This window comes from Scyliorhinus torazame, chromosome 4, assembly GCF_047496885.1.
Source record: "Scyliorhinus torazame isolate Kashiwa2021f chromosome 4, sScyTor2.1, whole genome shotgun sequence".
Taxonomy (NCBI): Eukaryota; Metazoa; Chordata; class Chondrichthyes; order Carcharhiniformes; family Scyliorhinidae; genus Scyliorhinus; species Scyliorhinus torazame.
Genome location: NC_092710.1, coordinates 342,880,175 through 342,899,442, shown reverse-complemented (window position 1 = coordinate 342,899,442; position 19,268 = coordinate 342,880,175). Strand labels below are relative to the sequence as shown.

The window sequence follows — 19,268 nt, the reverse complement described above, 5'->3', positions numbered from 1 at the left end:
CAGTCCTGGAGGCCCATGCCTGCCCCGACCAGGGTTTCGATACTCACAGCCATGCAGCACAGGGAATGGACCACCTCCCTCTGGGACTGCGCCAAATCATGCTGTGACTGTGCCACCACCTCTGGGTCTGAGCCACATCAGCCAGTGACTGCACCACCTCTCTCTGAATCTGTGCCATGTTGGCCAACGCCTGGCAATGTGGACACAGCCCTCAGACATGGCCCGCTGTGACTGGCCAAGCTCAGGAGCATCATACCAATGTCCAGGTGGACCTGGCACATGGTTGCCTGTAAGAGTGCAGTTCTGTCCTAGGCTTCGACCACCACCCGCACAGAGTGCCCCAGGCCTTGGACATCTTGAGCCATGGCCAAAATCTTCGCCCCCAAGGCCTCCACCGCCACCCACGCCTGGACTCCTCCAACTATCCAGCGCTGGATAGTTGTCAACACATCCTCATGTAGTCCCTGGCTCTGAGACTGCATCTCCACAATAGATGGGACCGCCCTTTCCAGAAGCCCCAAACCCGTCTGACAGCAGCTATTCCCTGGGGTCGGGCCGCCCTCCGATCATCCACCCCCTCGAGGGTTCCTACCTCCATCTGCTGTAACTCGGCATGTGTGTTATGTGCACCAAGTAGTGCCCCGGGAGCCTCTTCACTAAATTGCCGAACCGAGGGGAGTGACTCTGGGATGGTAATAATAATAATCTTTATTATTGTCACAAGTAGGCTGACATTAACACCCCAATGAAGTTACAGTGAAAATCCCACAGTTGCCACACTTCAGGTACACAGAGGGAGAATTCAGAATGTTGGAGACAGCTGTGGCGGGAAGTCAGTGTGGTCCCCGGATGCAGGTTGTCTTCTGCTGCGGGTTGAGTGCTCCCGTTAATGTCCGTGGCCTTCTTCTCCTCCTCGCTGCTCTCATCCTGGGGTTGGGGGCAGGGGACACCAGAAGGACTTGTTGATCCTGCAAGGCACACAACAAAATGCATGATTGGACCGTGGGTTAGGGTGGTGGGTGGTTGTGGAGGGGGCAATGTGGGGGTGGCGGGTATGGTGTGGAGATGGAGGTGATTGTGGTGGTGAATACTGTGGGGGGGGGGGTTTACGGGTGGTGGAGCAGGCAGTGGGGGGGTTGTGGGGGGTGACATGGATAGTATGAGGAGGCAGTATCTGTAATAATAATAATCTTTAGTGTCACAATTAGGCTTACATTAACACTACAATGATTGCATTACATTAACACTACAAAAGCCCCGAGTCGCCACATTCCGGCGCCTGTTTGGGTCACAGAGGGAGAATTCAGAATGTCCAATTCACCTAACAAGCACATCTTGTGGGACTGTGGGAGGAAACCGGTGCACCTGGAGGAAACCCACGCAGACATGGGAAGAACGTGCAGACTCTGCACAGACAGTGACCCAAGCAGGAATCGAACTTGGAATCATGGTGCTGTGAAGCCTCAGTGCTAACCACCGTGATACCGTGCTGCCCCATGGGGTGGTGTGGGTGGGGGAGGGGGGAATGTGGGGGTGGTGACGAGTGTAGGGGTGGGGGTGGTGACACACGTGCCATGAGGAACCGCAACTCAGCGGGGTCTCAATTGCTCGCTCGAGGCCTCTTGCAAGATTCAATGGCCTCTGCCCAACACCAAGTCGGGCTCCATTTCCCGCTGATTTGCCTATCGATTTCTCTTTTAAGATCTAATTACTGGAACATCCTGATATCCAGGAGAAGGTCTTCGTGGCGAGATTGAGATGTAGTCTGTTGCTGGAAAGGTGCTTTGATAGACTAGAAATGATTGGCCTTCTTTTTTATGCCTGTTTTAGGCTAATTTGGCCGTACAAGAAAACCGCCTTCAACGGGCCATGAAGGAGTTAGGAACTGCACAAGCCCAACTGGATGACAAACAAGCTGAGCTGGACAAGGTACAGGCAAAGTTTGACGCTGCCATGAAAGAAAAAATGGTGAGTCCAAATCTTACAGCACTTCTAGCTAATCATTAAATATGTTTTTATCTCATAGAATTCCTACAGTGCAGAAGGAGGCAATTTGGCCCTTCGAGTCTGCACCGACTCTCCGAGAAGAGCACCCTACTTAGGCCCACACCTCCGCCCTATCCCAGTAACCCCACCTAACCTTTGGATACTAGGGGGCAATTTAGCATGGCCAATCCACCTAACCTACACATCTTTGGACTGTGGGAGGAAACCGGAGCACCCAGAGGAAACCAATGCAGACACAGAGAGAACGTGCAGACTCTGCACAGACAGTGACCCAAGGCTGGAATTGAACCCAGTTTCCTGGCGATGTGAGGCAGCAGTGCTAACCACTGTGCCACTTTACCGCCCTCCACTGATCAATGTCTGAAATCATAATGTTCAGGTTTAATTAAATATTTGTGTGATTTATCTATTATTTACACCAAAATAGAAGTTGATGATCCCTTTAAATAGAACTGGTTGGGGTTGAGGTGTGGTTTCCTACCTGCTGCTGAATGCATTTCCAACTGTGTGAGTTAAAGAGGACATTCCAAAGAAAAAATGTCTTGCATTTATATGGCAACTTTCACAATTGCTGGATCTCACAGTGCTTTACGTTTGGTGAAGTACTTTTGAGGTGTAATTGTAATGTCGGAAACATACCAACCGCAAGCTCCCAGAGACAACAATGTGATAATGAACAAATATCGTTGATGCTGATTAAGGTATAAATATTAGCCAGGACTCTAAAGATACTCATCTGCCCTTATTCAAAATAGTGCCATGGAATCATTTATGTACACTGGGAGGGCAGGCAATTCCTCAGTTGTGGCATCTCATCCAAGTATGGTACCTCTGACATTGCAGTTACAATGAGGCATTGCTGAGAACCCAGGCATCTATTTGAACAACAAAACACCTGCTCCCCAAATGAACCACTCTCTGATCTCCTTGCAGTAATTTTCACAATCTTTCTTTACATAACTCAAGTGTTTTTCATTAAAAACCTGACCCAACTCTATAAAAATAGATTGTCTCCACAATGAAAATGGCCAGGTCGGAAGTACAGGATGCGGGCTTCTGACAAGAAGCAGCCTGCACCCTTTAAAGGCAGTCCCAAAGATTGAACAGCCTGGGATTGGGATCCTGGAACTGGCACATGCCAGGCATTTTTAAAGGGCTCCCCAGTCAACCTAACCTGGTGAAAATGCAAACCCATGTGTCAGCAGCATATATTAAACAATCCAGGTTCAAAATACTTCCTGTGCATTAATTTTAATGAAACTTCCAGAGCCAATATAACTTCAACAGTCACATGTAAAGATTAGCATGACAGGAAAAGAGCTCTTTTATTCCTACATTTTCTGCAGGGGCGATCTTGTCTGTTTAGGTGGACGATTGGGGAACCCCTGCAGAAATTCAGCCCCTCGGTGTGTGGCTGACATTCAGGGAGCCGAGGAACTCTGAATGACTGAAGCTGCTTTTTTATTGTTTAGGACCTTTTAGAAGATGCAGAAACATGTCGAAGAAAAATGGAAGCTGCATCGGCACTCATTGATGGCCTGAGCGGGGAAAGAATCAGATGGACAGAGCAGTGCAAGGAGTTTAAAGCACAGATCAACAGGCAAGTGCTGGGCCCTGGATGTCCACAGCTTTGAAAATCCCAGAACGCTGATTTAAATGCTGGCTAAGCAGGGCCAGGTTAAAATTGCAGTGGAACACTCATATATGCTGCATTCTCGATGGTCTCCCCACTATGGCATTTGGAATGAATATATTTAAATCAGCATTCTGTATTGAAACAGGAACCCAATTCAATTTGAACTAAGATTGCAGCAGTCCCACAGTCATTAAACCTAGTCCCATAAGGATCTAGAGCCAAGGAGGTACAGAATGTATCAGAAAATAGAAAATAATTAGTGAAACAACCAGTGGGGAGTTGAGGAGAATTTTATTTTCTGTTTGTTGTCATGATGTGAAATACACAGCGTGAAAGGGTGGTCGAAACAGATTTGATCATAACATTCGAAAGGGAATTGGATATTTATATGAAATGGAGAAATTTGCAGGGAAAGAGTAGGAGAGTGAGAAAGATTGATTTGTTTTCACAACATTTACAAGTGTAACCGACTGAATGGTCTCATTTTGTCTTATCATTCGATGCTGCAATGATGAGCATGATCTACTGGCTGCATCCCACTGGAATTGGGGCGGGAGATGGCCAGTAGGTCCCAGGAAAGGCCTCACCCGGGATTCCCGACGGCCGTTACAGCTCGCGGATCTCGCAAGACTTCACGATTGCGGTCCAGCCCACAACGTGTCGGGCCCAGTCTCGCACGGTTAAGTGAGTTGAAAAACCCACTTATCCGTGCCGACGCCTGTTTGTACGGCCACCCAGAATCTAACGGCCTCTCCAAGGAGACCCCCGCCGAGCGCTGATAAGTACACAAACAGGGACCAGGCGCACTGGCACTTGGGGCGGGTCTCCCAGGCAATCGGAGGCCCCTGGGTGGTCGGCCTCTGACCAGGCTGGCACCCTGGCACTGCTGGTGCCACCTGTGCACCTTGGCATTGCAAGCCTGGCATCCTGGCACTGCCATTAGACGTCCTGCCAGGTTTCCAGGTGGCACTGCAATGGTGCCAGTTTGGCAGTGCCAAGGTGCCAAGCTAGCATTTTCCCCTTGCCGGTGTTGGGCCTTGTGGGTGCCATGCTGGTATATTTTATTGTCACGTGTGCCGAGGTACAGTGAAAAGTATTGCTCTGCGTACAGTCGAGATAGATCATTCCATACATGAAAAAAAACATAGGGCAAACATGAATACACAATGTAAATACGTAGACACAGACATTGGGTGAAGCATACAGGAGTGCAGTACTACTCAGTAAAGAAGATGTGTGAAGAGATCAGGGGCGAAATTCTCCCCCAACGGCGCGATGTCCGCCGACTGGCGCCAAAAACGGCGCCAATCAGACGGGCATTGCGCCGGCCCAAAGGTGCGGCATGCTCCGCATCTTTGGGGGCCGAGCCCCAACATTGAGGGGCTAGGCCGACGCCGGAGGGATTTCCGCCCCACCAGCTGGCGGAAATGGCGTTTGTTGCCCCATCAGCTGGCGGAAATGGCGTTTGGTACCCCGCCAGCTGGCGCGGAAATGCGGCGCATGCGTGGGAGCGTCAGCGGCCGCCGACAGTTTCCCGCGCATGCGCAGTGGGGAGAGTCTCTTCCGCCTCCGCCATGGTGGAGGCCGTGGCGGAGGCGGAAGGGAAAGAGTGCCCTCACGGCACAGGCCCGCCCGCGGATCGGTGAGCCCCGATCGCGGGCCATGCCACCGTGGGGGCACCCCCCGGGGCCAGATCGCCCCGCGCCCCCCCAGGACCCCGGAGTCCGCCCACGCCGCCTGGTCCCACCGGTAAATACCTACTTTGATTTACGCCGGCGGGACAGGCAATTTCTGGGCAGGACTTCGGCCCATCCGGGCCGGAGAATTGAGCGGGGGGTCCCGCCAACCGGCGCGGCCCGATTCCCGCCCCCGCCCAATCTCCGGTACCGGAGACTTCGGCGGGGGCGGGATTCACGGCGGCCAACGGCCATTCTCCGACCTGGCGGGGGGTGGGAGAATGGCGCCCCAGATCTATCCATGAGAGGGTCGTTTAGAAGTCTGGTAGTAGAGGGGGGAAAGCTGTCAAGTTGTTTTTCAATCTTAGGCATGCTGTCTGTCTTGATCTTGACTTTCACTTCCACTCCAGTTATGGATCCAAGTGACTCTTCAAGTACCTATATTTATTCAGAACTGGTTTTTGATCATTCAAAGAATGAACAAGTTGTTTCATGACAGCCCAGTTGAATCTTATCTTCCTTAACCCTGATCTGCCAAAAAATGCTGGAGAGTTTCCTTGGACAACATGGAGACGCAACTCTGCTTTATGGCCATTAACTTCCACAGTCACCTTGATGCACCCCTTCAGTGGCACAACCTCTTTGTCGTATATCCTCAGGACAACATCTGATTGTTGTAAAGGTATGTCCATTGTCTCAGGTATGAGTGATGCTGCAGTGCCCGTATCCACTTCCATTTGATAGCGTTTCCATTAGGTTTTGAATAAACCCAAAGTGTTGCTGATCTCCTTTAATTGATAAGACACCAGGCTTGAATTCTTTAAGCTGACTTGACACATTGTCCCCTAGTGAGTCGTTTAAGTGATAACCTTGACCAGCAGACTTGGCTGTGTTTTTCTTGGTGCACTTCTTTGGTGCTGATGAAGATTGGCATAACCAACGTGCCTTGGTGATGTGGCCTACTTTACCACAATTTTTTCACTTTTTCTCCTTACTCCAACATTCTCCTGTTGCTAGGGCGGCACGATAGCACAGTAGTTAGCACTGTTGCTTCACAGCGCCACAGCCCGGGTTCGATTCCTGGCTTGGGTCACTGTCTGCATGTACTTATCGTGTCTGCGTGGGTTTCCTCCGGGTGCTCCAGTTTCCTCCCACAAGTCCCGAAAGATGTGCTTGTTCGGTGAATTGGACATTCTGAATTCTCCCACTGTGTATCTGAACAGGCTCCGGAATGTGGCGACTAGGGGATTTTCACAGTAACTTCATTGCAGTGTTAATGTAAGCCGACTTGTGACAATAATAAAGATTATTATTATTACAATTAGATTGACAACTTTCTCATTGCACTATGGCCTATTCCCTTGTTGGTTCCTCAAAGTATTGGTCCAGAAAGCCATCCCGTACACACTCCAGTAATTCCTCCTCTATTGTACTGTGACTAATTTGACTCACCCAATCTGTATACAGATTAAAGTCAGCCATAATCCCAGATGTTCCTTTATCACATGCCTCTCTGATTTTCTGTCTATTGCTATTCCCAACATTACCACTGCAGGTTTGTGGTCTGTATACCATTCCGTGGTGTTTCTTAATTCAACCCATACAGACTGCACATCATCTGTGTTGATACCTTTTCTCAATATTGTATCAATATTTCCTTTAATCAATAATGCAATACCACCACCTTTTTTTTTCTGTCTGTCCTTCCTAAAAACTGAATAGCCCTCATTGTTTAGTTCCCGTCCCTGGTCACCTTGGAACCATGCCCCCGTAATCCCAACTATATCACATCTCCTTACATCTATCTGCGCAACTAATTCACCCATTTTATTTTGAATGCTCCAAGCATTCATAGACAAAACCTTAAGGCTAGACCTTTTAACGTACCTTGTCCCGACCCTACTATATTTTACTAATCGCTCCTGCTATATTTTGCAATGTCGTTATACTGGCCCTTTCTCTGCCTATCAATTTTCTTATTCTCCTTGCTGTGTTTTTCTCGTGTTCTAGGTTCCCCCTGCTCTGAATACTTATCTATGTTCCCATCCTCCTGCCATATTAGTTTAAAGCCTCCCCAACCACTGTAGCAAGTATCCCCCACCCCCAAGGACATCAGTCCCGGTCCTGCCCAGGTGTAACCCATCCAGTTTGTACAGGTCCCACCTCCCCCAGAACCGATCTCAATGCTCCAGGAATCTGAAACCTTCCCCCTCACACCATTTCTTCTGCCACGTATTCATTCGATATATTCTGCTATTTTACTCTGACTAGCATGTGGTAGTAATCCTGAGATCACTATCTTTGAGGTCCGACTTCTCAGCTTTCTTCCTAACTCCGTATATTCTGCTTTCAGGACCTTGTCCCTTTTTATATCTCTGCCTTTAGTCTCGATGTTTACCACGACCACTGGCTGTTCACCCTCCCCCTCCAGAATGTCCTGCAACTGCTCCGAGTCATCCTTCTCACATCCTACTTCCCACTCATTCCTCTTCTGATTTCCAAACTGCAGATTTATTTAGTATGCATCTCTTGCTTTCCCCCAGTGTTATACATCCCAACCTTACCTTCATACTTTTCTTCTGTCAAGTAACCAGGAACATCCATCTGGTCAGCAAGTGGTGTTGGAGCCTAAAGTGCAGAAGATTAAGAGGCTGCTGAAGAGGTTCACTACTAGGATCATAGAATCATAGAATCTACGGCATGGCGACAGGCCCTTCAGCCCAAACTGGTCCATTTGCTGACCCCATTTGCCTGCAATAGGCATAAAATCAAAGAATCTACTAACAAAGAACAAAGAACAAAGAAATGTACAGCACAGGAACAGGCCCTTCGGCCCTCCAAGCCCGTGCCGACCATGCTGCCCGACTAAACTACAATCTTCTACACTTCCTGGGTCCGTATCCCTCTATTCCCATCCTATTCAAGTATTTGTCAAGATGCCCCTTAAATGTCACTATCGTCCCTGCTTCCACCACCTCCTCCGGTAGCGAGTTCCAGGCACACACTACCCTCTGCGTAAAAAACTTGCCTCGTACATCTACTCTAAACCTTGCCCTTCTCACCTTAAACCTATGCCCCCTAGTAATTGCCCCCTCTACCCTGGGGAAAAGCCTCTGACTATCCACTCTGTCTATGCCCCTCATAATTTTGTAGACCTCTATCAGGTCTCCCCTCAACCTCCTTCGTTCCAGTGAGAACAAACCGAGTTTATTCAACCGCTCCTCATAGCTAATGCCCTCCATACCAGGCAACATTCTGGTAAATCTCTTCTGCACCCTCTCTAAAGCCTCCACATCCTTCTGGTAGTGTGGCGACCAGAATTGATCACTATACTCCAAGTGTGGCCTAACTAAGGTTCTATACAGTTGCAACATGACTTGCCAATTCTTATACTCAATGCCCCGGCCAATGAAGGCAAGCATGCCGTATGCCTTCTTGACTACCTTCTCCACCTGTGTTGCCCCTTTCAATGACCTGTGGACCTGTACCCCTAGATCTCTTTGACTTTCAATACTCTTGAGGGTTCTACCATTCACTGTATATTCCCTACCTGCATTAGACCTTCCAAAATGCATTACCTCACATTTGTCCGGATTAAACTCCATCTGCCATCTCTCCGCCCAAGTCTCCAAACAATCTAAATCCTGCTGTATCCTCTGACAGTCCTCATCGCTATCCGCAATTCCACCAACCTTTGTGTCGTCTGCAAACTTACTAATCAGACCAGTTACATTTTCCTCCAAATCATTTATATATACTACAAAGTGCAAAGGTCCCAGCACTGATCCTGTGGAACACCACTGGTCACAGCCCTCCAATTAGAAAAGCATCCTTCCATTGCTACTCTCTGCCTTCTACTAATTGGGACACTTGTTCCAGCTAATCATGTGGTGCTCCTCCTGAGTTGTCAAGGCAGCAGAATCATTGCTCCAACATCCCAGTATTTGCTCGGCAGCATGTTTCTGACTGTACGCTTGCCAGCCACGGACCAGAGTCATGAGCCAAACGTAAAGCAGAAAGCACTTGACAGCCAGCAGCCATCCTGTGGTGTGACATGGCTGCTGAGAGACTGACGGAACAGGGCCAGGGCACTACGTGACAGCTATTTGTCAAGTGACCATTCAGCAGCATGTTATGCTGAGCATGCTCATGCAATAAGTTCACATTCAGCAAGTGGTAACATTTGTGATTGCAGTACATCTCAGCATTGAGATACCCACAAAGACACCTTTGTGTGGTCAATGCACCATGGGGAAGACCGCTTCACTGTATTCAGGAACAACACAATCAGCTCCTCTCTCTGTCACCTCAGATGCGGCAATCGGTGATGAACTCGGAGATGGTGGACATATCTCCTGCTCTAACCTGGGAAGACTCCAAGGCAAAGAGCTTCAGGGACATGTCACCTTCACAACCACTCACAGCACCATACTTTCCCTGCTCTGAGGCTACAGGTCTATGGCAGGGTTAAGTGAGCACTTCCTTCAGAAGGTACAGATGGCACTTTTCTTACCTGGGTTGAGGGATTTGTCCAAGATGAGAGACTGAGTCAATTGGATTTATATTCTCTGGAGTTTAGAAGAACGATAGGTGATTTGATTGAAACATTTAATTTTCTGAAGGTGCTGGATAGGGTGGATGCGGAGAGGTCGTTCCCATTGGCCAGGAAATCTGAAACACAGAGGGCGCGATTCTCCACCCCCACGCCAAAGTGGCCGCGCATCGTGAACGCCGTCGAGGTTCACGACAGCGCGGAACGGCCCCGGTCCCAACCGATTCAGGCCCTGACAATGAGCCAGGATCGGGGCCGCGTCATCTCCACGCGCCAGGCCTTGTCGCCCGCGTAAAAGCGGCGCCGCATGGATGACGCGGCCGGCGCCGCACAACGGGCATCATCCGCGCATGCGCGGGTTGGCCGGCGCCAACCCGCGCATGCGTGGTTGCCGTCCTCTCTAAGACCACCCCGCAAGAAGATGGGGGACGGATCTTGCGGGGCCGCGGAAGGAAGGAGGTCCTCCTTCAGAGAGGATGGCCCGACGATCGGTGGGCACCAATCGCGGGCCACCCCACATTCCAGGTGAAGCCCGGTGCAGGATCCCCCCTCGCCCCCCCACAGGCCACCCCCTCAGCGTTCACGCACTGCCCACGACTGCAGCGACCAGGTTATGGATGGCGCTGGGGGGGAACCCGCTGTTTTGGCCTGGCCGCTCGGCCCATCCGGGCCTCAGAATAGCGGGGGTGCTGGAGAATCGCCATTTTGGGTGTCTCCGGCGATTCTCCGGCCTGTGGCCCGCGAAACTCGACCGGGCTGTTCCCGCCGCTTGGGAGAATCGCGGGAGGCGTTGGACCGGCGTCCCCGGAAATTTTGGCGGCCCAGGCGATTCTCCCAACCGGTGTGGGAGTGGAGAATCGCGCCCAGGCACAGTCTCAGAATAAAGGGCTGCTCATTTAGGACTAAGATGAGGAGAAATTACTTCACTCTAAGGGTTGTGAATCTTTGGAATTCTCTACCACAGAGAATTGTTGATACTCCATCATGTAATGCAGTTAAAACTGGGATAGGCAGATTATTTGTCGCTCAGGGAAACAAGTGATATGGGGAATGGACAGGAAAATGGAATCAAAGCCCCAAATTAGCCATGATCCTATTGAATGGTGGAGCAGGCGCAACAGGCCATGTAGTCTACACTGCTCTATTTCTTATGTTCTTATGTTCAACTTGTCATCTTCTTTGTTGCCTTTACTACATCTGTCTCATGCTGGTCCCCAAAAGGAATTGCAACTAGAGTGACAGCAACAACTTATATTTATTTGCTGCCATTAATATGGTAAAATGTCCCAAAGTGCTCTACAGGGACGTTACAAAACAAACTATGACAAAAGCCGTAAAGGGAGATATTGTGTAGATTCTCTGGTCCCGTCTGCCTGGGGAATTGTCGTGGGTGGGGCGGACAAATTGATGAAATGAAATGAAATTAAATTAAATGAAAATCGCTTATTGTCACGAGTAGGCTTCAATGAAGTTACTGTGAAAAGCCCCTAGTCGCCACATTCCGGCACCTGTTCGGGGAGGCTGGTACGGGAATTGAACTGTGCTGCTGGCCTGCCTTGGTCTGCTTTAAAAGCCAGCGATTTAGCCCAGTGAGCTAAACCACACCATTTAATGACTTTCGGTGAACATTTCTGATCTTGGGGTGGGCACAACAAGAAAATCCTGCCCATTTGGGATAGATGACCAAAAGCTTTGTAAAAGAGATAGGTTTTAAGAATCTCTTAAAGAGGAAACTAAGGTGATGAATGGATTTCAGGAGCTTGGGACGTAGGACCGGTCACCAATGGGAGAGCAATTAAAATCAGTGATATGGAAGAGGCCTGAATCTCAAGGGACAAAAAGAGATAATAGAAACAGGAAGGCATGAGGATATAGCGCAAGTTAAAAACAAGAATGAGAATTTTAAGGTCACTTTACTGGAAGCCAGTGTAGGTCAGTGAATCCAGTGAGGTGTTGGATGAATGGATCTTGGGGCAACTTAAGACATGGTCCGCCAAGTTTCAGATGACCTAAACTTTACAGAGGGTAGAATGTAGGAAAACAGTGTGTTGGAATAGTCATGCTTAGTGGTAACAAAGACACAAATGAGGGATTTAGCAGCAGATAAGCTGAGACAGAGAAACATTGAGTGATGTTACAGAGGTTGAAATGGGCCTTAGTAACAGCCTGAATATGAGGTCAAAAGTTCATTTTGGAGTAAAATATTGTGAGCAGGCTTTATCTTTTTATAAATAATATTTTTATTAAGGTTTTTTAACAACACAATTTTTTCCCCCTTACAAATAATAACACCCCGCCATTTCGTTTATCCAGGCCTCCAGGCTGGGGGGCTTCGCCTCCTTCCACAATAGCAAGACCCTTCGCCGGGCTACTAGGGACGCAAAGGCCAGAATTCCGGCCTCTTTCGCCTCCTGTACTCCCGGCTCATCCACTACTCCGAATATTGCTAGTCCCCAGCTTGGCTTGACCCGGACTTTCACCACCTGAGATATTGCTCCCGCCACTCCTCTCCAGAACCCCTCCAGTGCCGAGCATGACCAAAACATATGGACATGGTTCGCCGGGCTCCCTGAACATCTTTCACATCTATCCTCTACTCCAAAGAACCTACTCAGCCTCGCCCTCGTCAAATGCGCTCTGTGAACCACCTTAAATTGTATCAGACTAAGCCTGGCACACGAGGAGGAGGTATTAACCCTGCCCAGGGCATCAGCCCATAGCCCTTCCTCAATCTCCTCCCCCAGCTCCTCCTCCCATTTACCTTTCAATTCTTCTACTAGCGCTTCCCCCCTCTGCTTTCATCTCTTGGTATATTTCCGACACCTTGCCCTCCCCGACCCATACCCCCGAGATCACCCTATCTTGAACTTCTTGTGCCGGGAGCAACGGAAATTCCCTCACCTGTTGCCTCGCAAAAGCCCTCACCTGCATATATCTAAATGCGTTTCCCGGGGGTAACTCAAATTTCTCCTCCAGTGCCCCGAGGCTCGCAAATGTCAATGAACAGGTCCCCCATTCTTCTAATCCCCGCCCGATGCCAGCCTTGGATCCCCCCGTCCATCTTCCCCGGGACAAACCGGTGGTTACCCCTGATCGGGGACCACACCGATGCTCCCATTGCACCCCTGTGCCTTCTCCACTGGCCGCAGATCCTTAGCGTTGCCGCCACCACCGGATGTGGTGTGTTTTGTCGGCAAGAGCGGCAGCGGTGCCGTTACCAACGCTCCCAGGCTCGTTCCTTTACAGGACGCCATCTCCATCCTCTTCCATGCCGCCCCCTCTCCCTCCATGACCCACTTGCGGATCATCGCCACGTTTGCTGCCCAGTAGTAACTCTCTAGGTTTCACCCTCCTCGGTCCCTGTTGCATTCCAAGGACCCTCTTCTAACCCTCGGTGTCTTATTTGCCTACACATACCCCATAATACTCCTACCTACTTTCTTGAAAAAGCCCTTGGTGATCACGATGGGGAGGCACTGAAACACGAACAAAAACCTCGGAAGGACCACCATTTTGACCGACTGCACCCTACCCGCCAACAAGAGCGGGAGCATGTCCCATCTTTTAAAATCCTCCTCCATTTGCTCCACCAACCTCGTCAAATTCAGTTTATGTAGGGCCCCCCAACTTCTGGCCACCTGTATCCCCAGATACCGAAAACTCCTCTCCGCCCTCCTCAGCGGTAGGTCCCCTATCCCTCTTTCTTGGTCCCCTGCCTGTAATACAAAAAGCTCACTCTTCCCTACATTAAGCTTGTAGCCCGAGAACTCCCCAAACTACTTCAGAGTCTGCATGACCTCCACCATCCCCTCTATTGGGTCCGCCACGTATAGCAGCAGGTCATCCGCATATAGCGATACCCGATGCTCCTCTCCCCCGCGGACTATTCCCCTCCATTTCTTGGACTCCCTAAGTGATATGGCCAAGTGTTCGATCGCCAGTGCAAACAACAGGGGGGACAGGGGGCACCCCTGCCTCGTCCCTCGGTACAGCCGAAAGTACTCCGACCTCCGCCGGTTCGTCACTACACTCGCACCGGGGAGCTATAAAGGAGCTTAACCCATCTAATAAACCCTCCCCCGAACCCAAACCTGCGCAATACCTCCCAGAGGTACTCCCACTCTACTCGGTCAAAGGCTTTTTCCGCATCCATAGCTGCCACTATCTCCGCCTCTCCCTCCTCCGATGTCATCATTATCACGTTTAAGAGCCGCCGCACATTGGTATTTAACTGCCTGCCCTTTACAAATCCCGTCTGGTCCTCATGAATCACCCCCGGGACACAGTCCTCAATCTTCGTGGCCAGCACTTTTGCCAATAACTTAGCGTCCACATTGAGGAGCGATATCGGCCTGTACGATCCACATTGCAGTGGATCCTTGTCTCGCTTTAGGATCAGGGAGATTGTCGCCTCCGACATTGTCTGGGGCAGGGTTCCCTCCTCTCTTGCCTCGTTAAAGGTCCTCACTAGCAGTGGGGCCAGCAGGTCCACATATTTTCTATAGAACTCCACCGGGAACCCGTCCGGCCCCGGGGCCTTCCCCGCCTGCATGCTCCCCAAGCCCTTACTCAGCTCCTCCAGCCCAATTTGTGCTCCCAAACCAACCGCTGCTCCTCCACCGTCGGGAACCCCAGCTGGTCCAGAAATCGCCTCATCCCCCCTTCCCCCCCTGGGGGCTGGGACCTGTACAGCTCTTCCTAGAAGGCCTTGAAAACCTTATTTATTTTCGTGGCACTTCGAACCGTGGCTCCCCTTCCATCTTTGATTCCCCCTATTTCCCTCGCTGCCGCCCTCTTACGGAGCTGGTGCGCCAGCATCCGCCTAGCCTTTTCCCCATACTCATAGGTCGCCCCCTGCGCCTTCCTCCATTGTGCCTCCGCCCGTGGTCAGTAGGTCAAACTCCGTCTGGAGCCGTCGCCGTTCCCTGAGTACTCTTTCCTAATGGGGCCTCTGCGTATCTCCTGTCCACTTGCAAGATCTCCCCCACTAACCTCTCCCTTTCCATGCCCTCTGTCTTCTCCCTATGAGCCCTAATGGAGATCAGCTCCCCCTGACCACCGCCTTCAACGCCTCCCATACCACCCCCACTCGCACCTCCCCGTTGTTGTTGGCCTCCAAGTACCTTTCAATACACCCCTCACCTTCCCACACACCACCTCATCAGCCAGCAGTCCTACGTCCAACCGCCACAGCGGGCGTTGGTCCCTCTCCTCTCCCAGCCCCATTTCCACCCAGTGCGGGGCATGGTCCGACACGGCTATGGCCGAATACTCCGTCCCCTCCACTCTCGGAATAAGCGCCCTACCCAGAACAAAGAAATCTATCCGGGAGTAAGCCTTATGCACGTGGGAGAAGAAAGAAAATTCCCTGGCCTGCGGTCTTGCAAACCTCCATGGGTCCACTCCCCCCATCTGATCCATAAAACCCCTGAGCACCTTGGCCGCCGCCGGCCTCCTTCCTGTCCTTGATCTGGAGCGGTCCAGTGCTGGGTCGAGCACTGTATTAAAGTCCCCTCCCATTATCAGTCCTCCTACCTCCAGGTCCGGAATGCGCCCGAACATACGCTTCATAAATCCAGCATCATCCCAGTTCGGGGCGTATACATTTACCAACACCACCCTCGTCCCTTGCAGCCTACCACTCACCATCACATAGCTCCCTCCATTATCCGCTACGATAGTCTTGGCCTCAAATGACACATGCTTTCCCACCAGAATTGCCACCCCTCTATTTTTCGCGTCTAATCCCGAGTGAAATACCTGTCCTACCCATCCCTTTCTTAACCTGACCTGGTTCGCCACCTTCAGGTGTGTCTCTTGGAGCATGACCACGTCTGCCTTCAGTCCCTTCAAGTGCGCGAACACTCGGGCCCTCTTCACCGGTCCGTTCAGGCCCCTCACGTTCCATGTTATCAGCCGGATTGGAGGGACTCTCACCCCCCCCCCCCGCCGACTAGCCATCTCCTTTTCTGGGCCAGTCCCTTGTCCGCGTGTGAGCAGGCTTTATCGACCAACCGACAGAGGCAGCCTACCAGTCCCGCCGTTGTCAATTGGAATTCCCATTGATAGTGTGATAGTCACCACTGATGTATATATTGTATATATAGGATGTTGATATAGGTGCTTTACGGTAAGGCTCCTGTACTACAGGTACGGGGGTAGATCCCTGCCTGCTGGTTCCGCCCAGTAGGTGGAGTATAAATATGTGTGCTCCCCGTACAGCAGCCATTTCATCAGCTGCTGTAGGAGGCCACACATCTCAGTGTAATAAAGCCTCGATTACATCCTACTCTCGTCTTTGTGTAATTGATCATGCATCAGATAGCACCCTCATTGCCGGGAAACCGGTGCGCCAACATGGGACCAGAATTTCCCATCGGCATGAACAGCCAGTAAATCCCGCCCTGTGATTGTGAATGAACAGATTTAATCTCAAACTGTTACCAGAAAAAGGCCGTGGGGAAGGAAGGGAAAGGAATTTGGAACAGAACTGAAAACAATGGCTTCAGCCTTCCCAATATTTATTTGGATGAAATTTCTGCTTATCTGATAGTAACTGACAGATAAGGGACGGGAATCGGCGGGGCGGGCAACTCCGGCGCGAAGGAGTGGCGTGACCCACTCCACCGTCGGGCTGCCCCGAAGGTGCGGAATCCTCCGCATCTTCAGGGCCTAGGCCAGCGGCAAAGTTGTTTGCGCTGCGCTGGCTGGCGTGGAAGGGGCTTGGCACCCACGCCAACAGGCGCCGAAGGGCCTCCGCCGGCCGGCGCAAGTTGGCACATGCGCGGGAGCGCCACTGTGTGTTGGTGTCATCCTAGCGCATGCGCAGGGGGGTTCATCTCCGCGTCGGCCATCGCGGACTTTTACATCAGCCGACACGGAAGAATAGAGTGCCCCCATGGCACAGGCCTGCCCGCGGATCGGTGGGCCCCGATCGCGGGTCAGGCCACCGTGGGGGCACCTCCTAGGGCCAGATACCCCCGCATCCCCCTGAGGACCCCGGAGGCCGCCCGCGCAGTCAGGTCTCGCCGGTAAGTACCTGTTGTAATTTACGCCGGCGGAATCGGCCTAAAATGGACGGCCACTCGGCCCATTGCCGGGGCCGGGGAATCGCCAGGAGAATTCGGCAGCCGGCGGGCGCGGGATTCACGACCCTCCCCCACCCCCACCGATTCTCCGATCTGGTAGGGGTCGGAGAATCCCGCCCATGTAGTCTGATAATTTGTAACAGAGGAGGACCGGGAGAGATCTATTGGTGAGGTAGAGCTGGGTGTCAACAGCATAAAAGTGGAAACTAATCCTGTGCTTTTCATGGAAGTTACAGTGCGGAAGGAGGCCATTCGGTCCATCGGGTCTGCACTGGCCCCCGGAAAGAGCACCTCACCCCTGCCCATGCCTCTACCCATCTCCGTAACCCAGTAACCCCACCTAACCTTTTGGACACTAAGGGCAATTTTGCATAACCAATCCACCTAACCTGCACATCTTTGGATTGTGGGAGGAAACTGGAGCACCCGGAGGAAACCCACGCAGACACAGAGGGAGCGTGCAAACTGCACACAGTCACCCGAAGCCAGAATTGAACCCAGGTCCCTGGAGCTGTGAGGCAGCAGTGCTAACCACTGTACCACCGCGCCGCCCTGTGTAGGCTGATGTTATCAATGGACAAAATATAGAAAAGAAATAGGAGTGAGTCAAGGATAGCTCCTTGGGGGAGCCAGAGATAACTGTGCAGGAGCAGGAAAAGAAGCACTTGTGGTATGGCCAGAAACCTTGCAGTCACAAGCTAGCCCCTCTCGTGCAGCACTCTTTACTGCAATCTTTGATAACTTTAACCAAATCATCAAGCACGTTCATAAAGAGCCACAATATATTAATCAGAATGAACTGGTAGGTTGTTGATGATCCCTTTAAATAGCTGAGCACATGTTTGTCTGTGTGAGCACACAAGAGGGCTGGTGAAGTGGAAAACGACATGGCTGGCAGCGGATCAGCAATCCACCCTGACTAACATCACTCTGTGTCTGTATATCTCAGACAAATACTTGGACAAATGACCCCTCAAAGGTAGTGCCCAGCATTGCCCATGTTGGAAAGTTTCCCAGAGGGAAACGCAGCATTTTGGTTCCAAAATAGCACCCAACAACAGGTTTTATAGCCCCAGATAGTTCAACATTTCCCAAATTAACCTAGAACAATACATTGTGTTTTACGCATCCTGCGGTTTGAGGATGTTGTTGTTCATCCTTCACTGACATCCTCTACTTTTGCTCTTTATCCATTTCTGTTTATCCTTTGCTTTTTTAGATTAGTGGGAGACGTGCTGTTGGCTACTGGTTTTCTCTCATATAGTGGTCCCTTCAATCAAACTTTCAGAGATATCCTGCTCAAAGTCATTTGGGAAGCAGAGCTGCAGAGAAAGAAAATTCCATATTCAGATAGTATGAATCTTATAAGCTTCCTGGTGGATCAGCCGACGGTGAGACTGACTCAGACACACATTTGTATTTATTAAGTTTCTTTTCAGCCAGTGATTTTCATGTGCTACAAGCCAACCATTGCATAGTCCACAGATCAAAGTTTTTGTTAAAGTGTCTTTGACTATTTTGCTGTCATGTTTAAAGATTTCTTCATTTATACCTGTCATCTCAGTCAGCTTCCTGTCATGAAAGGTCACAAACCCTATTACCATATATTTAAATATCATTAGCGAGCTTCCTACCTGTATTATTCCTCCCGTGCAAGGAGGTCCTCTTCCCATCACCGTGACATCACATTGGCGCGGTTTAAAACAGGCCTGGACCAACAGGAACCTGCCAAACAGTCCTCGCCGGGGGTGCTCAGGTAGGTAGAGGCCCCAGTGGGGGTGGGAGGGGAGGACCATGCCCGGGCACTGCCCCTTTGTCTGCTGGGGGGGGGGGGGGGGGGGGGGTCCGTTTCCGTGAGAGATCCTTTTTTTTATTTTTATTTTTTCAGATCAAAGGCATCCCAATCGGTCAGGGACCAAGGTTGCTTGAGAACCTGCCACACCAGCATGACGTCATGGGTCCTGCCCCGTCCACTTTTTTTTCAAGGTGTTTGAAGATTTGGCCGGAGCAGCTGGCAGGCTGCCTCTGCTTTTTCTGCCCGAGACAACAGTTTGAAAACAAAATTCAACAAATTCCATGCTTAAGTTTTAATTTTTAATTTTAATCTTTCTAACAAGCTGAACTGTTTAATTAATTATTGCTTCCTCAGAGTTTCAGACTCTCTGAGGAGGTAATGACAGATTTCACTCTCTAAACTTTAAACAAAGTATTGAAGGCCTGAGGTTTGATATGCTGTGGTTAGGCTACTAGACAAGCCCCACGTTTTGATAGGCTACCGGACCAGAAACTCCGAACAACTTGCAATTTGT

At 50.7% G+C, this 19,268-nt stretch overlaps 1 protein-coding gene and 1 long non-coding RNA gene across 2 annotated transcripts in view; one reads left to right on the top strand and one right to left on the bottom strand.

Moving 5' to 3' along the window:
- Positions 1–19,268, top strand: part of LOC140411190 (dynein axonemal heavy chain 8-like) — a 2,783,184-nt gene that overhangs the window by 2,556,373 nt on the left and 207,543 nt on the right. The window contains exons 71-73 of the mRNA XM_072500280.1: positions 1,831–1,968; positions 3,480–3,607; positions 18,179–18,350. Of these exons, the coding sequence (XP_072356381.1) occupies positions 1,831–1,968; positions 3,480–3,607; positions 18,179–18,350 (438 nt within the window). The remainder of the gene's footprint in view (positions 1–1,830; positions 1,969–3,479; positions 3,608–18,178; positions 18,351–19,268) is intronic.
- Positions 691–18,776, bottom strand: LOC140411193 (uncharacterized). The gene is made up of 3 exons (XR_011940838.1): positions 18,594–18,776; positions 7,884–7,947; positions 691–968 (listed from the first exon to the last, which is right to left on the bottom strand). It is a non-coding gene; the product is annotated as an uncharacterized lncRNA (long non-coding RNA).